The sequence below is a fragment of the Coptis chinensis genome, chromosome 6 (genome assembly GCF_015680905.1).
Source record: "Coptis chinensis isolate HL-2020 chromosome 6, ASM1568090v1, whole genome shotgun sequence".
NCBI classification, from domain to species: Eukaryota; Viridiplantae; Streptophyta; class Magnoliopsida; order Ranunculales; family Ranunculaceae; genus Coptis; species Coptis chinensis.
The window spans coordinates 56,215,175-56,236,509 of record NC_141461.1 but is presented as its reverse complement, the minus strand read 5'-3'; the positions used below and the strand labels follow the sequence as shown (position 1 = coordinate 56,236,509).

The window sequence follows — 21,335 nt, the reverse complement described above, 5'->3', positions numbered from 1 at the left end:
AATAGCTAAACAAAGTAAACAAAAACAAACAAAATCAGTCAAACAATTCTTTGGAGCTTTCAAGAAATTTTCGCAAAACCACGACACCTTATACGCCAGCTTTGTACTTGAAGCAGATTCTAGAACGAGATTAAGCGATTTGTAAGCACGCAAAGAGAGTGCCTTGGTGTTTTCAATAATCTGTTCGCACTGCAAGTCGATCAAAGAAGAAAGGGAGTGAGTTGGAAAGGGCTAGCCGACAAAGACGCGAAATGAATGCTTAGCAGAGGAACACCAAATGAACACTTACACATTCACATGATTGGGTTCCATGACAACAGCTCCCGACTTGGAATCAATCTTTGCGTCAAGCTTTGAATTTCGCACAAGATTCACTATCCATCTTTCAGCCTTCGCCATAAGTCATATTCAACTTTTCCGCAAGTGTTCTCGGATATAAAATGAATAGACGATGAATGGACACTGAATTTCTGCACGTCCACAAATTACTAGATCTAACAAAGTGAAACTAATTTACATATAAAACTGATTATTCAAGTCGTATTTAATTACCCTATATCAATGCACCGATGTATTTGCACTAAGTTTCAAATATGAAAAGACGGGCATTTTCGAAAACTCATCCCTCAAAGGTAATCAGTAGTAAAGTTGCCTTCTTCAACACGCTTTCCCAAGAAAGGATCATTCAAGATAACCCGCATTGAGTCCGAGATTCAAAGGCAGAAAAATATTTCGTGAGACATGCAGAAAGCGTAAGCATAAAATGCAACGGAAACAATCACAAACACATAAAATAGCATCAAGCTTATGTAAAGATCACGATGCATATCTTCTCCCCACCAAACAATTACTAAAAGCATAGGTACAAGTACGCACACCTAGAAGGTTTCAAGTGATGCAATCAACAGAATAATGTGATTGTCGTATTCTACTGAAAACATCCCCAAACAAGTAGTCATTCTATATGAACAACTTACATGGAAAGATGACTAACCGGTTGTAGCGCAGAATCGCAACCCTACACACATCATGGACCATACAAGCAAACCACATGGCATGGTATACAGGGATTTGTGTCAAGTATACACGTCATGGTAGACGGAACAATCTCAAGGAAAGCATTTGGTGCAGAGGCACAAGTGCTACTATAACTATCTAGTTGTCACATGTATTCCATGAGTTCTCGAATTGATTGTACCTCAATTCTTTTTCAACTTTAACATTTTTCCTAAAAATCATCATCAATGGGATAAATTATAAATTCAACTATAGCATGCTGTCATGGGTTCCAGCTATGGCAACTTCCCTTAAAGAACTGTATAGTGTTGGAAGAAAAGGATGATCTAGATGTGATATTATTTCCCTTTCGATACATGCCCGATGAACCTGCGCATACATAACATGATCTCGTCAACCTGTGCAGAAATTTTTCCAATCGCCTCGAAATACATATATATATACTGCGCTACTTTAGAAGAAAGATGAGATAAATGAAATGGCCCCAAGAATACCAAAATACTCTTAAGGCTAAGTTACAAAGATGACATCGATAGGTGTGTCCGTATCCGACACTGATAGGAGGTGCTCGACAAGGCAAAATATAAAAAATTGAGATATATCACATACAATGTGTTGGACAGAGACACGTGGATACGTATCCGACACAGATTTTTACAAACTATGCCTTGTCCATGTAACATAACTCTAAGGATACATATCCGACCTGATTTTACAAACTACGGATTGTCCATGTAACATAACTCGTTATATGTAACAAACTGACCTGGATAACCGAGATGCTGACAAGTGATTCAATTGTGAACAATCCAAATCCAACAAAGTAAAATATCTGCAAGCAAGAAGATGATTGATAGTAAGCTCATTCTTCTTACTACTTTTATCATTGCATTTATCCAAAAATATCATTTTATAATGCCGCTTAACTCAACCCCGCCCATCCGAATTCTGAACTATACACATTTACAATCGTCGCAGTAGTACTTGGGGTACCTTCATTTTTTATTTAGATCTAATTCATTTACAAAACGACATTTAAGTGTAACTTTTGTCGACTAGAGAACTGATTGACGGAGTTCCCCGTAAACCATGTATTAAGAACAAAAATCAAAACCCAAGCCGATAAGAGTCACCAGTTTTTAATTGACCATCATAAGATGATAGGAAGCTATTCACCATAAAGAAAATTTTGTCACAAAGTGAGTCCAACAATTTCAGGGAATAATCGAGCGGCTTTCTAAGCCGCCACTAGGTTAGAAATACGAGATACGATATCTAATGTATACTCTCATTCATGATAAAAGTTGAAAAGCCCATCAATGCAAAGTTGATAATAAGATCGGCCAGCTGCACATACCCACACATGCCAAAAGTCGGTTTATATACTATTACTTTTTTTTCCTGAACAATAGCATGCTATATTTCCAAGTAGAGCATACCATGTTATCCAGGTGTTTAGCATATTATGTTATCGGTGGAATCATAGTAGTATTTTTTATCGCAAGACAATATTTTATATCAATTCCAAAGAACGAGATCATGCTTTGTGTGAATTTATGATTCTCCTAATCCAACCTAAAAAAAGGCAAGTTTGGAACCATTCATGCACCTATTACATTTAAAATGTAAAATCTGCTTTTTTCAGAGAGCGCCCATGCTAACTAAATGCCAAATTTTGTGGTTTAGATAATCCCAAGGCAAAACCTTCCACTTGTTCAAGGAATATAATCATAATTTAAGAAAACATACCTCTATTGAAGTAACTTCATTGAAATTCTTGGTGTTGGGAATACCAAGACAACGATTCCATGCCGATGGCGCCAATTCCTTAAAGTGTCTTTCAAAAGCTCAGGACTCCCAGTAGTCGTGGTTCCCACATATCTCACATTTGAATTCCCGGGGCAAAAGACAGAATTCAGACCGGAGTAATCTAAAACTAAAGTAAGTCAATATCGATCCACGCGACTCATGCATGTACATATGCCGATTCACGAATAACATATCTTTGCTATACACTTGATGTACATCAAATATTCATATGTACATCAAGTCCCCGACAAATACATGCAGTGCATGCATCAAGATCGCTAATGCCTATGTCACGCTTCATCCCGGCCGCTAAACGTGTCGGAGTATAGGAATGTGACAAACAAACTAGCAATATAAAAAAAAAAAAGGACTAGTGGTTTGTATAATCAAGGGAATATACCGCCAAGACCATGAAGCTTGTATAACCCGGATGGAATGGGTTTCCCATCCCAGCCCATTGGCAACTTGAGAGGATTGTAGATCTGCTGCTCATCGTCATCACTTTCACCGCCGCCTTGCACCTCTTCCTGTTTGAAATTCATAGAGCAATGGATGTTACTAACCGTTACAATCGTAATATGCATTATAACGGATGTACCAGCTGCTCAAGCGGTGTATGCTGACCAGAAGTAAAAAACAAAAAAGACTTAGGTACATGTAAGTAAAATCATGTGCTTGGTGTAAATATCTGAAAACCACTTCACCAACAAACAATACTCTAATATCAAAAGTAAAGCACAACGAATCTAGGTTTAATCAGATCCACCAAAAAGATATCTAATATTTGCTTTTGACAAAATCAGTCCGCTTTTTGTGTCTTTGTACCCCCATTAAGATAGGTTTCTATGTTGTTCAAGGCCTACTGGATAAGAGTTGGGAGGTTGGGCACCCGCCTTAGGTTCCACACACACAGATTATCTAACTAGTTTTTATCTTCTTTTTTGGTGGTTCCACATTAGTTATGTTTATTAGTCGCTTTTACTCTCTCGAAAACGGATCGTGGGAGAAAGGTTTCTCTCTTATCACAAGTCTTGCAACACACGCCACAAAACTTCTGCAAACAAGCAAAACTTAAATCTAACTCTTTCAAAGTATGTTCCACCCTCCAACCAAATTGAGGGAACTAGTGCATAAATTAGAAAAGGAACTAGTTAATCAATTACCTTTGTAGAAAAAGCCTCTCTCCGCCGCTCCTTAATCGTACCCCGCTCTTAAGCCCTAAAGCTGATAATGCCCGCCAATAAAAACAAAAGATCCAAATAATTTGTTGCAGGCATGCAAAAAGTTAAGTAACCCAAATAAAATATAAAATCAAAATTTAAGGTTAAACAAAGTTCAGTAGCAAGATAATAATGGACCATAGAAGCCATATAGCCTTGTCCAAAGTTATTTCCCCATTCAAAAGTTATTGCTATGGCAATATTAGAAGGAATAGGTTTAACACTTGTCATGTATGTTATTGCTAAGGCACAAAACAACAAACTTTGCATGCTTCCTAATTTCTATAACACTTCTAATGTATATTAGGGTGTTGAACTGTGTGACTGAAATTTCAAAGGAACGTGATAAGAAGTTTTTCCTCGCTATAATTATCATGATATTACTATATGAAAGGTGGGGTAGGGGAAGGAGTTGGTCCTCCCGATTAATGAGGCCTCAGCAACCAATTTCATGGACCATCCATTCCCATCCATGGTTCATCCTGTGAGACAGATAACAACAACCACTAAACAAAGACCCTCAAAACCGAACTCTTTGGTTGCACTAATGGTACAACCCCAATAGAAAAACACATAAAGAATTAGCCAACAGGTCAAACACAAGTTTATAAAATGAAAATAAGATCCACACATCTAGAGCACCATTGCATGCCGACTCCATAGATTCAAATAGAGTCTTAGACAAACAGGGGTGAGGAATAACCATTCGAAAAGGGCATATCTAAAATCTTGAGCGTGTAAGTAAGAAAATAGTTACCTCTTTTAACTTTCCAGGCCCCACTTCCATTAACTCTTCCACGGTACTGTAGTAGTCGAGATCTATTAAAGCTTCGTGGGAGATCAACCTGCCAAAAGCAGACCACAAATCAGTAAGTAGAAATTAGATAATGAAAATTAAGAGACCGTATAAGAAGAAGGCAAAGGAAGAGAAAACTACTGGATGTTGGTGGCGGCAGAAGTGTTTATTTGGTTGAACGAGAGAGAGGCGTTGGAAAAACAATAAGAGGGGATGAAAAATATAAGAGAGAGAAGAGAGAAGAGCGCGATTTTGTATTTTTTCCCTCTCACCCAGAATTCTAATTTTGGGACTTTATTTAGTTTCTATTATCTTTTTTTTTTTTTTTTTTTCTAATCTAGTTTCTATTATCTTAACCTTAACCCACGGTTTCCTGTCAAAACAAAAATTTATAAAAACGTTACAAATTAATTCTCAAATCCGGGAAAATTAACTAACACATTATTTGCAATTTTAACGCTAAATAAACGTTAGGAACTTAGTTACGCCTAAAAAGCGTTAGTAAACAAAAAAAGTGTGCGTTACTGATTTTCTGTTTTGGTGTAGATATTGTCAAAGTCAAACTGTCGTTTCCAAGTTCAACAGGTTCAGGGTCGTCGCCATGGTTCATGGCTAAGGGCAATGTGCATGGCTCATGGGCTCATGACTAAGGTAATGGTTCGGACCCAACTGGCCAAGCCCAAACCTTAAAACCCGGAAGTCTAAACATTGAAAGACCCATTTGGATCTCTATTAAGTCCTATAAGCTGGCCCCAAACAATATTAGAAACTGGCCCAAAAACTTTAGACTGAACTGGCCCAAAACACAACTGAGTTCGGCCCGAAAATTAAACTGAAACCGGCCCAACAAAACAATCTAAGTTCTGGCCCAAAGACTTAAAACAAAATGGACCAAACCAACTAAAATAGAATCCGACCCATCCAAACAAATAAAAGGTTGGCCCAACCAACTAAAACAAACCGGGCCCAAACAAAACAACCCAAACCCAAGAGAAACCGACCCAGGCCCAAGCCCAAGTCGTCATCTCCTTCCTCCAGCAGCTCCACCAGCCACCAAAATCCGGCCACCACAACCACCCAATACAACCCCGCGGTTTTAATCCTTGTTACAAACCCTATCTCATTAACAAAAGCAAAAACTCCATTCACTAACTCGATAACCCATCCTCAGAACTAGATCTGGAAGGAATTTCAGACCGCCATTAATGGCTTCCTTCAAGCTTCCAACAGCACCATATTCAACCGCCCTCACCCACTCAATCACCACTAACCAACATCACAACACATCACCACAAAACACCACAACCAATTAAACCAAAACAGCCCAACCACCGGCGCCATTAACGCCTCCAACCAAGCTTTGGCAGCCCTTTCTCCACCACCAAGTCATCCCCAATCATCAATCAATCCCTGCAAATACACAACCAAACCCACCAACCAACAACAAAGTTTGAAATAAACTGGGCGCCGCCATTAACAGAGCTTCGACAGAGCTTCTGCGAGGCTTCCAACAGCCACCCCATCCCACCGACTAACAACCCATATCAAACACTTAAACCCCCGACCTCAACTAACACATCAAAACCACAGGTCAAACAAAACAGAAAAATACGTTTGCTGTATCTTGGCTCGAGACGCCATTGACGCTCTCTTGAGCTTCAACAGTTCTATAAAGTATTCAACAGTTTAACACTCCAACCGAATTTACCAAATACAACAAAACGCTAAATAAAAACAGGAAATTTAGTAGTAATAACAGACATAAGCCTTAGACAGAGAAAATGTCCGTAAACACCGATACACGGAACACTGTAGATTTAGTGAAATAGTAAAAATAACTACTCACCTTAATCCCAAAGCTCCACGAATTTCTCCGAGTCCGAGTCGTCGCGCTCCAACGCTCGAGCCTCCATTTTCATTATTTTTTTATTATCTTCAAAACCCTATTTTCTAGAACAATGTGTTTATATACTTGGGTCTGAAACCCAAGCCCAAAACAGACTCTGGCCCAAAAACCAGACCCGCGTATCCCAAATCCAATCCAATCAAATATTAAATAAAATAATTCAATTAATAAATAAATAAATAAAGTAAATACGTATTTTAAATACGGGCGTTACAGCTGTGGAAGGTTTGGTGTCAAATGTGGGCGGTTTAGACAAATTAACTCTAAATTTAAAAGTGAACATAGCTCTATCCAGTACTGTAAATTCACCTTATGTGTCAGATGCGCACACATTGTACAGCCTCAGTTGTGCATCAGAGTATGGAAGAATTGAAGTTCATAGGCATCTTTCTCACACATCATGCTTGCAGTATGTTTGCACTTTGCACAGCTCCAACGTGAACTAGCATCCGTTCTTTCTGCTTCTTACAAATTATTTGCGTGAACTGTCATTCCTTTGTTTCTCACTTTCTCGTTACAGAAATCATAGTTTTGGTGCGGCAAACTGTGAAGGCTCTACAAATAACGTTATTATTGCATCAATCTTTATATAAACTAGCAAGATGCACGTGCTATGCACGCGGTTGACAAACACATTTATTTCGGAATATATATATATGTTAGTAAAATATGTGAATTTGAGTGATGTAAGTATTGGTTAGTGTAACGTGCATGCATAAGGACTTCTTTAAAGTTTGTTTGACCATTACGATAGGGACGATTCAAAAAGCACAAAGCATTATGGAATTGATTGATATTGACAGGTGAGTTTCTGAGGCCTTGTAAGGAAAAGGCAAAGGGAGAATGAACTTATTGGTTTGAAACGAACAGTGACAAAAAGAGCCCAAAGCTTCAATCATTCATGTAGTAGGAATCCTTCTTTGTTGCTTCTATCACCACACTTTGAGAGGGCGGATGAGGGCAATACAATGAAGCACTACTATAATGTATAAACCAAGAAGAACCTCCAATTATGAGTACTACTCTTGGCATTGAAAGTAAAAAAAAAACGAATTCTATACTAACATATTTGAGTCTGGAAATAGGTCTCTTCTCCATAACTCTATACTAACATATGCTTCTAAGCTAGACTGTGTTTTTCCATCTTCTAAAATGACGATGTGCAATCTAACACTGGACAGTCTATACACAAACTAATTGGTGATTGAAATCAGAAACTAAACACAATTCGAAAAGAATTGAAAAATGGTGAATGAATAAGTTGTCTGTAACAGTCAGTTCAAGGCAATTAGAAAACAATAAGAAGAAGAGGCAATACCTACCAGCGCGGTCATAACATGAATTAAGATGATAAAATCCCTATAGAGTAGATAGATAACATAACGAATAGGGAAACAAAATTAAACATAACACGTATAATGGCTTGAATTTATAGCCAACGCTAATCACCATGAACATAGAAAAAGGGTGAACGCATATAAACTGTCGTGATTGGTTGCAACGCTAAATGACATATCATAGCAACCAGGAAATTTGAAATGAAGTGCTCAATTCTTTTTTACAAACACATGCATAAACTTGATAGGTGTTAGAGGACCGAAACACTTATTTACATTGATGAACAACTCAATTGAATACTAAGCGTATCTATAAACACTAAGTGCTAACGTGTGGAGGCATTCTTGATTGTTATTGTTATATATAAAGAGAATTGGTGCTTTTGTAGATCAATATTTTTTTTCGCCAGAAGTCCTTATAAAGCATGTTGCAGTAGCATACATTCAAGGTGGCTGCTTAAGTTTAGAGAGTTCCATACATAAAGCAAAAACGACAATATCAAAATCAAATACGAAACCAACGGACCCCAACAAGATAACGCCCATGACAGACAAAGTATGTAAAAGAAGGTGTAATTTTTGATGAAGCAGAAGCACGCAAAAGAGCCTCTCAAAGTGGAGATCATGGAGTCGTAACAAATACTCATTTCTAGCCATCTAGGTGTAGACAAAAATGTCGAACCAACCATCAATCCTTGCAAGTAGACGAAGGAATTAAGTAGGACCTATGAAGGATATTTGCCTTTGAGTCACGACGTATTTTATTTTACTAAATATGGTTATTCAATGGTTTTTACACTGATGTTGACAAAAAGAGGAGGAAGAATCTGCAAGTTGCTAAACTGTGCCTGCTTTGGGTTTTTGAAAAGTGATTAAACCTTATTTGGATTTTACTCAATGATGGAAATACCATATGTAGGAATAGGAAGTAGACACAATTGAAAGCATGAGTTCCTTAAAGCCTGCGAACTCTATGAAAAGAAAAATAACCATTGTTGGAATAACAACATATGTGGACCTGATATTTCACACTTAAATAGTGCAGTTAATTGTCACCGACTGAGTTAGGCATCTAATTAGTTATGTATATATCTTAGTTCTGCAAATATGTAACTTTACATTCAATGACGTGTGTCTCAGTGGTTACTTACAAAAATGTCCGGCATTGTGTTCTAAGTCCCTCTTTGCACAGGTGAACTTAATGATAAAAAAATTTGAAGTTCCTTCTCAGTGTTTGCCAAGATTTCTCCTTGTTGGTGCTCTTGTGACTGCAATTTTTGCAAGCTTACTGGAGTTCTAAAGTCATGGACCTGTGCACACAAGTCTCCCACATTATGTAATCCTGCAGCATCCTTATGATTCAATCCTAAGTCCTCAGTTGTTTCTGCTCCTTCACTTTGGGATTGATATGATTATTTGGCTGCACAATCAAGTTTCTACAAAGATAAAAGAAAGCAATTAACTCGTGGAGCCAATATAGAAAATGAATGGGATTCTACTGTCAATGACGATGTGGTGTATGATAAAAAGACAACCGAAGTTAGTAGGCCTTCCAATTCATCAATGGTGTAAGCTACAAATCAAATTGTGTTGCTAGAACCAGGGTGGCTTCTTGTAACGTTTAAGATGAACAAATTAATTTCAACAAAATTTTACATAAATAACTATACATAATACATTCTCAACAAGACTGACGACATCACCCTAAGTCTGCAGTTCACACAAAATTAGAGTACGTAAGATAGATGACATAGAGAAACTTATTGAAATTATTCACTTCCTACCAATGATAGACTGATCCCAACCTTAAGCACTTCTTCATGGTGATATATAGCGATAGTCTGCCCAACAATTAGGCAGCTTGGATGTTCCTTTAACCACAAATAGAAAAAAAATCTCAATCAAAAGTTCCAAACTATTAATCTAAAGCTCAATATTGATACATGTTATGTTACAACTTAATCAACAATGTTAGCCGACAACTACTTGCACACACACATGCATGCAATCAAGTTGGCACAATGATTTATTCTAGATAACCTGCTTGTCATCCCAACAACAACAGAACCCTTACGCGAGAGAAAAGAAACTCGGGGTTCGTGCAACAATCCCTAACTCTCTGTTCAAAAACCCCTCCCAATTACATATCATCATCTCATAAAAAGTTAAAAGCATCCACAAGTAGTGTGCTCGTTTGTCATCATAAGCTTACAACACTTTATCGTTTTAGGGTTTAGTGAGCATACAAAAAGTTTATCACTGGCATGTTAGCGCTTACCTTCACAATACCTCATTATAATGATGGACATGATATAAGTTGGATAATCACAATAACGCGAAGATAGAGGTTAATGAAGTATATAAAAAAAAATTCAGAAAGAAAGTCACACCTGTCATTGACTTCATGACTGAGGTAGATTTTCCCAATAGAATAATTCTTGCATTGAAAAAAATATATATATAAAATAATTAGACTGTCCAAAACCATCATTAAGCTTATTAAGTGCAACATATATGCATGTTATTAGTGGAAGAAGATAAAAGAAGAAACATGAATAGTTTTACCCCTTCACATTTGAAAGAAGATAAAAGAAGAAAAGAGATGATAGAAATATTATCCTCATTAATCTATACCGACCACTATATAGTTTGATTTTGGACATTTAATTATTGTCCTAAGCATGCTTCATTTGTTATTACTTTGAACATAGTATTTGGTGTCTATAGATGTTAGATGCTAGAACTTAGTCACCAGATCGTCGAGCGAGAGCGAGAGCGGGAGCGAGAGCGTCAAAGCGCTCAACTTGAGAAGCTCCCGAATTAAGAGAGTCTATAGAGCACCTATGAATATAGTATTTATAATTAATATATTCAATAAATACTAAGTTAATAATTACCAAAAGAAGTATGAAATATTGTTTAAATTAATAAATTAGGTGTTTATACATTAAAAAGAAAAACATATATTTATTAATTGACAAAGTAACAAAATTATGTTTGACACTTGGACCCCTATAGACTCAAACCGGTGCTTAGGAGTTGCATAAACTAATGTGCCGGAGAGTATTGGAAAATATGCCCCACTTGAAGTTATTTTGAAATGGAAATACGTGGTGCTAGTCTCCTTTAGAATACCCATTTTTTCACTTCAGAGCGAGTTCAGAGAACAGAGAAGCCACAAATTTATGAATACATTATAGGGAAGCAAGGATGTTCACCCATGATTGGCTTAATTGGTATCTATGACATTGAAAGGAAAGTTAAGTGACAAATATAGCAGTTTCATTCGATCTCATATCATTCAGTTGGGTTTCAAAATACTTATTTCAAAATTCTTCCTCAACTTTTGTTCATCTTCTATCTATATTTTCCTTCTTCTTAGCCAATTTATTCAATTGGGGTGTGCAAGGGGCGATAATTTCCTTCAAATAAATGGAATTGGTTTTTGATGTGTAATCTCACCTCAATGAATGATAAATTGCTGATTAATTGCTCTAACATTGTAGAGCGTGGTCTGCAATATTGTAGAGCGCGGTTTTAAATTTAGGGAGCGCGAATTTAGGGAGGTTTTGGTCTTAAACCGTCGAAGCGCGGTTTTAGAGCGGGAGCGAAGGGGCAAGTGCACGGTTTGGGTGACTAAGTGCTAGAATGCACAGGTACTTCAAAATGGAAGTCGTACCCATGTCACCGGTGTCGGGCACTCCCTATTTAACTAAGAATGCAGAGTGTCCTTGCCATGTCTCAGCCGTACCTGTGGTGCAACACAGTTTGGAATTGACTTTTTGTCTTTTTTCTATAAAACCTCTATAATCTCTACGTATCTAGTTGTTAACTTATTATCTAAGTGAAGTTGACAGATACATGTGGCTGTCTGACACGGTATCTTGAAAGTACATGGAAACATTAGCTTTCCTCATAAACCAATTACAAGCTACTAATATTGTGCAATTCACAACAATAACAATTTTGAGTTAACAGAGTCACAATCTTCAACAAAATTATATGTAAATATTTTCTTTCTTAGAAACTTACCCGATTAAACTTTTCACTTAGCTCTCCAGAGCGCTCAACGCCTAACTTTCTCTCATCTTTAGAAGTCGTAGGCTCTCTTCCACTAACAATAGGTGCCTATATATGGTAAAATCAGATACATGGTAAGAGGGTGAAGGCCATAGTAACGGTTGATACTCTCTGATAAGAAATGGTCTATTACGTACTAACACTATTTAGACAGTAGAGAAGATAAATGAAAGGGCCTCAAAAAGTGTTGGAGGAGGGTACAACCTCTTATTTGTAGTAGTAGTATATAACCATAGCCGAAGAAGAAAAGATTGTCCATAAACACAATTGACAGAATAGATAACACTTACCTTGGCCCAAAACAACAACATACCTAAGACACTCATACCGTACAATAACAATTTTAATATAAAAAATTGTTTCCATACACAAACCTATATGTCGTGCATAATTTAAAGTAAACCAGAAACAATTGGTGGAAAAATACCTGTAGAATGCTTTGAACTTTAAGTATCCAAAGCACTCTAAAATTCTTGGAAGCCACTAAAAAGAATGGAAATTACTGCCAATCACATACTTAAACAACTAATTAAACACCATAGTTTCCATATATATGCATTTAGACCATGGGTTCATTTTTTATACGAATTTCACAGCCAGTTGGCAAAATAATTAATCTTTTCTCCCCTATATTGGCCTAGTGCGTGATTTCACACCAAAAATATTTAACCTCTTTCCAACTATGAACAACTCGATAACCCCCAATTTCAAAACTAATATTATAAGAAGCCCTATAAAGGGATAAGCTATGGAAGAAGGTGGAAATTTTTACCTCTGAAACATGACGGCCTAACCTGATTCGCAAGCAACACTTGAACTAAACTGACTTTAAAGCTTACTTCCAGCTCAATGGAGTTATAGGCAAGGCACCAGCTCTTCTTCCATCCCTTGTACATCAATACTAAAAATCAAATACTTCGGATGTGTTAGTGTTCTAAAGGACATCTTCGAAAGGGATATAAGTGTTGGGACATCTCCACCTCTCAATTTGAAGACGCTTATTTATACAAATAATGAGAAAAGAAGCAAGGGCATCAACAATGGTAAACAAAATCATCAAAATCATGTACCAGTAAAAAAAAAAGCTGGAGTCATAAAAAAAGTTATGAAAGGGAAGCTATCATAACAAAAAAAAACAACACACTCTCATTTTAATTTCACCAACAACTATTCATCAAACCAAATAATCTAATGTGTGATACTGAGAATGTACAACGTGATAACGTACTCTTAAAAATACAACTCTTAACGTGCAAAAATTGTAAGTGGCTAATCAAGAAACCAGATGGAAGATTCAAGAATTAAAATCCCAATGTGAAGCCCATATTCAGAAGTTTAAGAAACAATTTAAGAGAACCTGCCCATTCTGTATCAGTGACACCAGAATGTATTTTTTGAGTGCTTCAACAGATATAGCATTCGGTCTTTGAAGTTGGTCTTTGTGACAACCTGCAATGAATAAAGATAAGCAATTCAGTTAATAGAATAAGATAGAACATGAATCTGAAAGCGAATTGGTGCAGCACCATTTACATACATTGTGTAGAAGCTCATGGGCTTTCCTAAAACACTTCTGTCCTATGCATATCATTGTGCAGTGCTCTCTGAGGCCTCTTAAGATAAATACAGCAAGGAAAAAATTGCACATCCCAAAACAATACGCACGTCAAATTCTCGGCTGAACACAGCACCCATTGATTGACAACACAGAATCAGCTATGAAAGCGATAGACAAAAGCTCCTTTAACACGGAACAGTCATTGCTTAAAAGACCTGAAATTAAAACTCAGGAAATTAAAAGCAATTACACCGGCTCCTTGAACATAGTTTCCTTGGGTGAAATAAAAACCCGAAATTAAAAAATGGAATTGAATCAATTTTTTATAGATTAGCTTAAATGTAAAAGCGAGAAAGAATTAATCCACCCAAAACTTGTTCGACTTCTTAGTGAAACAAAGCTCTACCATGAATCACAAGAAAGTCCACAACTAAATCCATCCATAGCTCGAATTAAACAAACACTACTCACCATTCCAAAAAATAGAAAAAACGTTTTCTTAAGCGGATATGAAGATAGAAATCCAGCAAGGCGATATAAATAGAACCAACAATCATTGAACGGGGTCAAGTGCGATATAATCAAGTTTTCTTAAGCACAACTTCAAAAAAAAAAAAAAATGGAACCAACAAATATTGAAAATGAAATAGATTGATTCGAAAACAAATAACTAAGAAATCGGAGAGCGCCATGCCACTCGCATGCTTTCTCTATGAGACGCAAGTTGTTCATTTCTTTGGTTTTGGACTCGTCGATAATAATTCCTTCGGATACGATCCCTTCGGAGGGCTATCTCATCTTTGGGTCAAATGGATTTGCCTCTCACTTTGTCTAATTCTCCGAGCCTATTGTTGTTGTTGGCGCACACTATTATCACTAACAGAGAGGAAATTTGGATGGCTTCTGGCCCCAGCCATTTCCAAAGACTGGCAGATGAAAAATAGCGTGGTTATATATGAAGTGAGCGGTCTATAAAGTAATAATACAGTGAAAAGCAATAAGACAGTTCTTAAAGCTGAATTGTGACACACTACGTACATGACCACTTGTAAGAAACAAACGTTAAAACACCGCTTTACCAAGGAGTTCTTAGGAAATACATCTAACAACAATGAGGATGGAGGGCTCCCTCGTAAGCATGAGTTGACATCAGTGGCGGAGCTAGGAAAGTAAGTGAGGGTGAGCCAGCCAAACAAAAACCAAGCATACAAAAAAAATAAAAATAAAAAAACATATATTATATATACTAATGTATTAGAAAAAAAAAATCAAATCTAAACAAATACTTGTTCATAGTTGTCCTCGGCGGCCTTCTTTTTCGTCATCCTTCTTCATCTTCCTCGGCGTTGTAAGATCAATTCAAGATATCAATGCTATCAAAAAACTTCTTTTTCAATGTATGTTATTAAACAATCATTCAACCACTCATCAGCCATCCGATTGCGCAGACGATTCTTTATGATATTCATAGCAGAAAATGTCCTCTCTACAGTGGCAGTAGCAACAGGTAAAATCAGCGCCAACTTAATCAGCAAATAAACAAGTGGGTACACAATGTCTTTCTTCGTCTCAACCATTTTTTTGGCTAGGCCGCTAATTCCATTTACTTCACCAAACTTAGTATCGGAACGCACATCAATGATATAATTCTCAAGCTGATCCGCTAATTCCATCTGATCTATCTCTGAAAAATCATCGGGATAAAGTCGAGCAAAACGGATCAACTTTTGCTTATCAAAAGCAACAAACGATCCACTAGGATCAAGACACGCCATACAAAGAAGTAATTCTGTGTTTGCTTCATTAAACCGGTCGTTTAACTCTTGAATTTGCAAATCAATACAGTGATAGAATAATCCAACACGATAGTAATGTAAATTGGTGTTTCCTTCTGCTCTTCGTCGAGACCTCCCTCGAGCCATATACCTCTCTTCCATATTTGGAACAACTACATCATGTTTGACACATAGTGAAGAAACTTCAGTCAAGAGACTATCCCACCCATCATCTCTCATCGCCTGTAAGCGTACCTTTGTTATTTTAACAAGAGCCATAGCATTGACAATGTCTTGGTCTTCACGCTGCAAAGCCTTTGACAAATCATTGCTAATTCCTAGTATCGCTTTCATCAAATGCAAATTGAAGATAAATTCAAAAGACTGCACTGAATCTAATAATCCGTAAGCCTCACCTCTTTGTTCCGAGCTTGAACCATTTTCCGCTACATTATCGAGCACATCAACTACTGAACCATAAGTGGTTATCATGCCAAGAAGTGTATAATAGTGTGAGCCCCATCGAGTGTCACCAGATCGTTTAAGACTAGTCTCTTGATTCAACCCTTTGCCACTTGAAATTTCTCCACTTTGTAACGTTGCAACAACTTTAGCCTTCATTGCATCGCATGAACATATCCCGTCGCTTACATGATGCTCCAACAGTATTTACCACATTAGAGAGAATACTAAAAAGGTTAGCGATTGACTCATGGTTCTTTGCAACTGCTACAAGGGCTAACTGAAGCTGATGGGCAAAACAATGAACATAAAATGCAGACTCATTCTCCTTTATTACAAGTGCTTTTAGGCCATTCAAATCACCTTGCATATTGCTTGGCCCCATCATACCCTTTGTCCACGCAGCCTAGATATGCTCAACCCATGCTTAGAGAACAACTCATCGATTGCCTTTTTAAGTGTTAATGCACTAGTTTCCTTAACATGCACAACTCCAAAAATCTCTCAATCACGCAAACCTTTCTTATCGACATAACGCAAAAAACAACCGCCATTTGCTCCTTAATTGATATATCACGTGCTTCATCAACTAAAATAGCAAACAATGAATTTCCATAATCTTTTAGAATAGCATTTGTAGTTTCCACAAAGAGTTTTAATTTACAATATCTTTTTGGATATCGGCGATGTCAATTTCCAATTTTTAGAAGTATTATCAAGAACTTTCTTAATGACTTCGTTATGATCTTTCAAAAACCGTATAAGTTCAAGAAAATTACCTTTATTGATCGACTCATCTGATTCATCATGACCACGGAAAGCTAAACCTTGTCTCAAAAGAAACCTAATGCAATCAGTTATTGCAGTTAGGTGTATTCGATAATCCCTTCGAACTTGGTCAGATTGTCTGTGAAGAAATGTCTCGATATGCTGCTCTTGATTTAACAAAGCTTGTGCTGCCCTATAAGCAATATTATGAGCACTATTTGGTCCTCCAACGTGCTCCTTTAATTTGGTTTTTCTTTCCCAATTAGTAAACCCCCTGTGAGAAAAAACATCCCCACCTCCTTGTGCCCCCTTATTAGGTTTAAAGAGATAACAATATAGACAAAATGCGGCATCCTCGTGAATACTATATTCCAACCAACTAAACTCCTCATACCACTCTTCCTGAAAGCGTCGGATTCTCTTGCCTCTTGTTCTTGGAGGAAAAGCATGATTAGGCTGGCAAGGACCCCTAAGCAAATATGCTCTTCTCACTGAGTCTTGATCATTAGGATGATAATCTGAAATCTTTTTTCTCAATGCAGGGTCTCCCTGAAGACTAGACAAGTCAAGTTCTTCACGATTTTCACGATGAACTCGCTTTGACGTGGGTTGTTCAACACCACCATCCTCAATTTCTTGGTGACTTCGCTTTGAGGAGGATCCTACTTCAACACTGGCAACAGTATTTGTTTTATTAGGTGGTTGAGTAGGTTGAGTAGGCAACGACTTTCCTTTGATCAAATATTTTAACATATCTGTTTAAATAATTAAAATAAACCATTAATCAACTGAATTGAAATTGCACTAATTAAAATAAACTACCAATGTTATTGTGATATTCAAAAAAAATAAATAAATAAAAATATGTGGTTTAATAAATTCACAAAAAGAATACAAAAAAATTAAAAAACATGATTTAGGAATCAATTTAATATGAAAAGACAAAAAATAAGATAGAAAATTTAATAATATTAGACTTACCTATAAAACTTTAGAAATTATAGATAGCTAATTAGAATAAAAGAAAGAAAGGTGAAACTATGGAAAAGTGGGATACCTGTGGGTTTTGCTCAAATTTTTGATAAAGAGTCAAACTGGTTTGTTTCGTTGCTTGGTTTCGGTTTTTATTTGGTTTCGGTTTGTGTGTATGCTTTTTATTATGTCTTTTGTCGGTTATGGGGTATGGGTTTTTAGTTAGACTTCGAATGCAACACTGTTAAGTGTTTACCCAATAACTTTAGTACTTTATAACTTTAGTACTTTACTTTATATAGACACGCGGTTGTACTGTTCACTTAGTGATTTCCTTTATACAGACACACGGTTATATTGTTTACTGTTGGAGTTTTTTTCGGATATGGTTTTTTGGTTTTTGCGAAGATGTGAATAGTAAAAAAAAATTGTTAGCGAAAGTTGAGGGTGAGCCAGGGCGTACCCTGGGCCCCCCCTGGCTCCGCCACTGGTTGACATGGTTCTGATGTGTTGTGTGGTGGGTGGGTTTTAGTGCATTTCATCACAGAGGGTGATGAGTGATGGAGCTAGGAACACGTGTCTTTGTGAGGAAGAAAACAAAACTAAGAAAGAAAGGAGATATTGAGAGATAGAAGAAACCAGAGAAGATCAGAAAGACAAAGAGAGCATACTGGGAAATAGCGTCATCGGGTAACGATCAATTATTGTAAAATCACTATAAAAAGAGTCAATGGAGACACATTCAATAGGGGAACCAAATCAAGGAACAGACTGTTCAGTTTTGAGGGCTTTGCTAGTGCGTCCCATGAAGGAAAATGACTGAACAGCAAGGGAGAAAACTACAAAACCCCAAAACTACATTGATTTCACCCTAGTTGTCTCACATTAACCTGACCCAAATAAATTAACCCTATTTGTCTAATATATGTGAAAGTGCAGAATAGCTTAATAAAGCAGTATCATATTTAAATATTGGCTGTTTTTTGGATATAAAAATTGCAAATACCCAAAACAGCACCCATTGATTGACAGTAAACCAACGAAAGACCAAGGCATTGATTTAATGAGTTCAAGAGCCACATTGAGGTTTGATGAGTAGCAAAATCCAATGAAATAGCAAAAAAATTGGAAATCAAAGAAACTAAGTATGCGCTGGAAAGATGCGCAACAGTTGAAAGTTCAATGAGATAATATTAGACAACTCGTTTCCAAATGTGCGTGACAATGAGATTATGCCTATGTTTGGCCTCTCGCATGAATTCATACCTTCGTTGATTTTTGGTAAGCAAGAAATTGTCAGTATCGGCTATGAAATTGTATAAATTCATAGCGTACCTAAACCATTTTGTATCATAACCAAAGCTTTGCGGTACAAATCCTTCTTGTTTTTTGCAGTGAACATACAGGAAGAAATGTGCTTATTAAAAAAGAACAAAAACTTAAAGTGTTAAGTAAATATTACGTTGAGGAAAAGAGTGCACACAGCTAAACATACAACATGACGAACACTCACATGCACATATAAACTTACTACAACCTTCCTAACCCCCCAACCCCCATCTTCTCTCTTCTGTTGTAGAATTTGGGTGATATCGCTCTGGCTGAATCAGGGGAAGGTTGTCCTTTAATCAGGGACGTGGTGTTATCTCACTGCAGGAAAAAAATAGATGTTGGTTTATCTCATCTTGCTAAGAAGTGCACTATCCTTGAAACCTGCCACATGGTTTATTGCCCATTTGTAACATCAGCTGGAGTTGCAACTATGGTTTCAAGCTGTATAAACTTAAAGAAGGTCCTAGTTGAGAAGTGGAAGGCTAGTGAGAGGACAAAACGAAGAGCTAAATCCATCCTACCTTACTTAAGCGTTAACCTTTAGTTCATAAATTGATGTCTTGCACACTCTGTCTGTCCAAATGTGATACTAACCGAATTTGGGAATAAAGCCGCTTCCTCGAGTTGGTTTCAAATACACCAGCTGGCATAGGGTAAGGACTTTTCCACGTTTTTGCGAGTTCATGTCTCTGCAGTTTGTTTGTAGATTTTCTTATTTGTATGGGGTGTTTGTGTACAAAACTAAGTGTCCAGAGTACATGGAAAATGAATAGTTAAAAAAGGATGGCCTGGAGAAGAAGAGAATGAGATAAACTAACCTTTTACTCCTGACTTTCCAAAGAAAATAGACAAAAACATGGATCTTCCATTAAAATCTCTTATATCGATCTTGAAAGCTTCATATCGTCATTCTCTGTGACAAAAAAAATCATAAAATCATGAGAAGATGAGATAATAAAGTAATTAGGTACGAAACAGAGTTTTCAATTCTCTTCCCATCCTTCTTAGTACCCACACAAACCTTTTTTTTTTTGGCAAAAGGAGAAAAAGATTTTACCTTTTGAAAAAATCAAATGGCAACAGAGAGACTCTTTTTCAATAATCAAATCGTCATTATTTGATTGAGAGAGAGGGCGCACATGAAGAAGGGAAAGATAGATATGGGAGAGAATGGAAAAAAATCGGTTTCTATTATCTGATTAGACTTTTCATTTTCTTAACCTCTTATTAAATAACCCAATTATTGCTAATTAAATAAAATTTATTGAAATTTATTGTTAAGCGTACAATTCAGAAGGGCGTGGATTTGTTTTCTAATATACTCCCACATGAAAAGACTGATTAGCCCTATTTAAAAGTGTTAAGCAATTGTTTTATTTAAGGACAACATCGGTACTGAAAATTTATAAACACATAAAAAGACAAAATAGTCCTCATTAATAAATAGCTAGGCATACGAAACAGAGTTTTCAATTCTCTTCCCACCCTTCTTAGTACCCACACAAACCTTTTTTTTTTTTTGCAAAAGGAGAAAAAGATTTTACCTTTTGAAAAAATCAAATGGCAACAGAGAGACTCTTTTTCAATAATCAAATCGTCATTATTTGATTGAGAGAGAGGGGCGCACATGAAGAAGGGAAAGATAGATATGGGAGAGAATGGAAAAAAATCGGTTTCTATTATCTGATTAGACTTTTCATTTTCTTAACCTCTTATTAAATAACCCAATTATTGCTAATTAAATAAAATTTATTGAAATTTATTGTTAAGCGTACAATTCAGAAGAGCGTGGATTTGTTTTCTAATATACTCCCACATGAAAAGACTGATTAGCCCTATTTAAAAGTGTTAAGCAATTGTTTTATTTAAGGACAATATCGGTACTGAAAATTTATAAACACATAAAAAGACAAAATAGTCCTCATTAATAAATAGCTAGGCATATGATTTTATTATTCATCAAGGGTATTATGAGTCAGAAAAAGTGCCGGATGAATTTAAGAGGCCACGATCATTATAGATATACTAGTAGTAGAGATGAGTTGACACCGGCCTTCGTTTTGTTTAAGTTTACCAAATAGTTGGCCAAAATTCTAGTTTTTCAACGTCGGTTATGTCAACAAAAAAAGAGAGGATTTTGAGATATTGGAGCGTATTCAAGATATTAAAATTAGTGAATGTGACAAAATGTTGTTACACGCTTGTCACTCTTATTTATTGGGATTTTTAGGTTTTATATTACACACAAGCAAATAATGACTTAATGTTTACATATTTAAAGACAACTAGTTCAACTTCATCTG

The 21,335-nt window shown here is 36.5% G+C and overlaps 2 protein-coding genes and 2 long non-coding RNA genes across 4 annotated transcripts; all 4 read right to left on the bottom strand.

Moving 5' to 3' along the window:
- Positions 1–9,124: 9,124 nt before the first annotated feature.
- LOC147493689 (uncharacterized) lies at positions 9,125–11,982 on the bottom strand. Its single transcript, XR_015198823.1, has 3 exons — positions 10,476–11,982; positions 9,891–9,956; positions 9,125–9,521 (listed from the first exon to the last, which is right to left on the bottom strand). It is a non-coding gene; the product is annotated as an uncharacterized LOC147493689 (long non-coding RNA).
- Positions 11,983–12,127: 145 nt separating this feature from the next.
- Positions 12,128–13,589, bottom strand: LOC147493688 (uncharacterized). The gene is made up of 3 exons (XR_015199390.1): positions 13,523–13,589; positions 12,938–13,066; positions 12,128–12,213 (listed from the first exon to the last, which is right to left on the bottom strand). It is a non-coding gene; the product is annotated as an uncharacterized LOC147493688 (long non-coding RNA).
- Positions 13,590–14,568: 979 nt separating this feature from the next.
- On the bottom strand, positions 14,569–16,119 carry LOC147493687 (uncharacterized). Its single transcript, XM_086567915.1, has 3 exons — positions 15,915–16,119; positions 15,358–15,671; positions 14,569–14,649 (listed from the first exon to the last, which is right to left on the bottom strand). The coding sequence occupies exons 1-3, from the start codon at positions 16,117–16,119 to the stop codon at positions 14,569–14,571; spliced, it is 600 nt and encodes a 199-aa protein (XP_086424041.1).
- Positions 16,120–16,208: 89 nt separating this feature from the next.
- LOC147493686 (uncharacterized) lies at positions 16,209–17,481 on the bottom strand. The gene is made up of 2 exons (XM_086567914.1): positions 16,740–17,481; positions 16,209–16,246 (listed from the first exon to the last, which is right to left on the bottom strand). Exons 1-2 carry the CDS (start codon positions 17,479–17,481, stop codon positions 16,209–16,211), a joined length of 780 nt encoding a protein of 259 aa, XP_086424040.1.
- Between the last annotated feature and the right edge of the window lie 3,854 nt (positions 17,482–21,335).

What these genes read in the sequence shown, in the direction of transcription:
- LOC147493687 (XM_086567915.1), bottom strand. Translation starts at nt 16,119, where the DNA reads ATGAAGGCTAAAGTTGTTGCAACGTTACAAAGTGGAGAAATTTCAAGT. An exon ending in TTCAAGCTCGGAACAAAGAG is followed by an intron (nt 15,672 to 15,914) that starts GTGAGGCTTACG and finishes AACATGATGTAG; the next exon opens with TTGTTCCAAATATGGAAGAG. An exon ending in TTGAGAATTATATCATTGAT is followed by an intron (nt 14,650 to 15,357) that starts GTGCGTTCCGAT and finishes TTCATCTGCCAG; the next exon opens with TCTTTGGAAATGGCTGGGGC.
- LOC147493686 (XM_086567914.1), bottom strand. Translation starts at nt 17,481, where the DNA reads ATGTTAAAATATTTGATCAAAGGAAAGTCGTTGCCTACTCAACCTACT. An exon ending in AGATGAGTCGATCAATAAAG is followed by an intron (nt 16,247 to 16,739) that starts GTAATTTTCTTG and finishes TTTGCCCATCAG; the next exon opens with CTTCAGTTAGCCCTTGTAGC.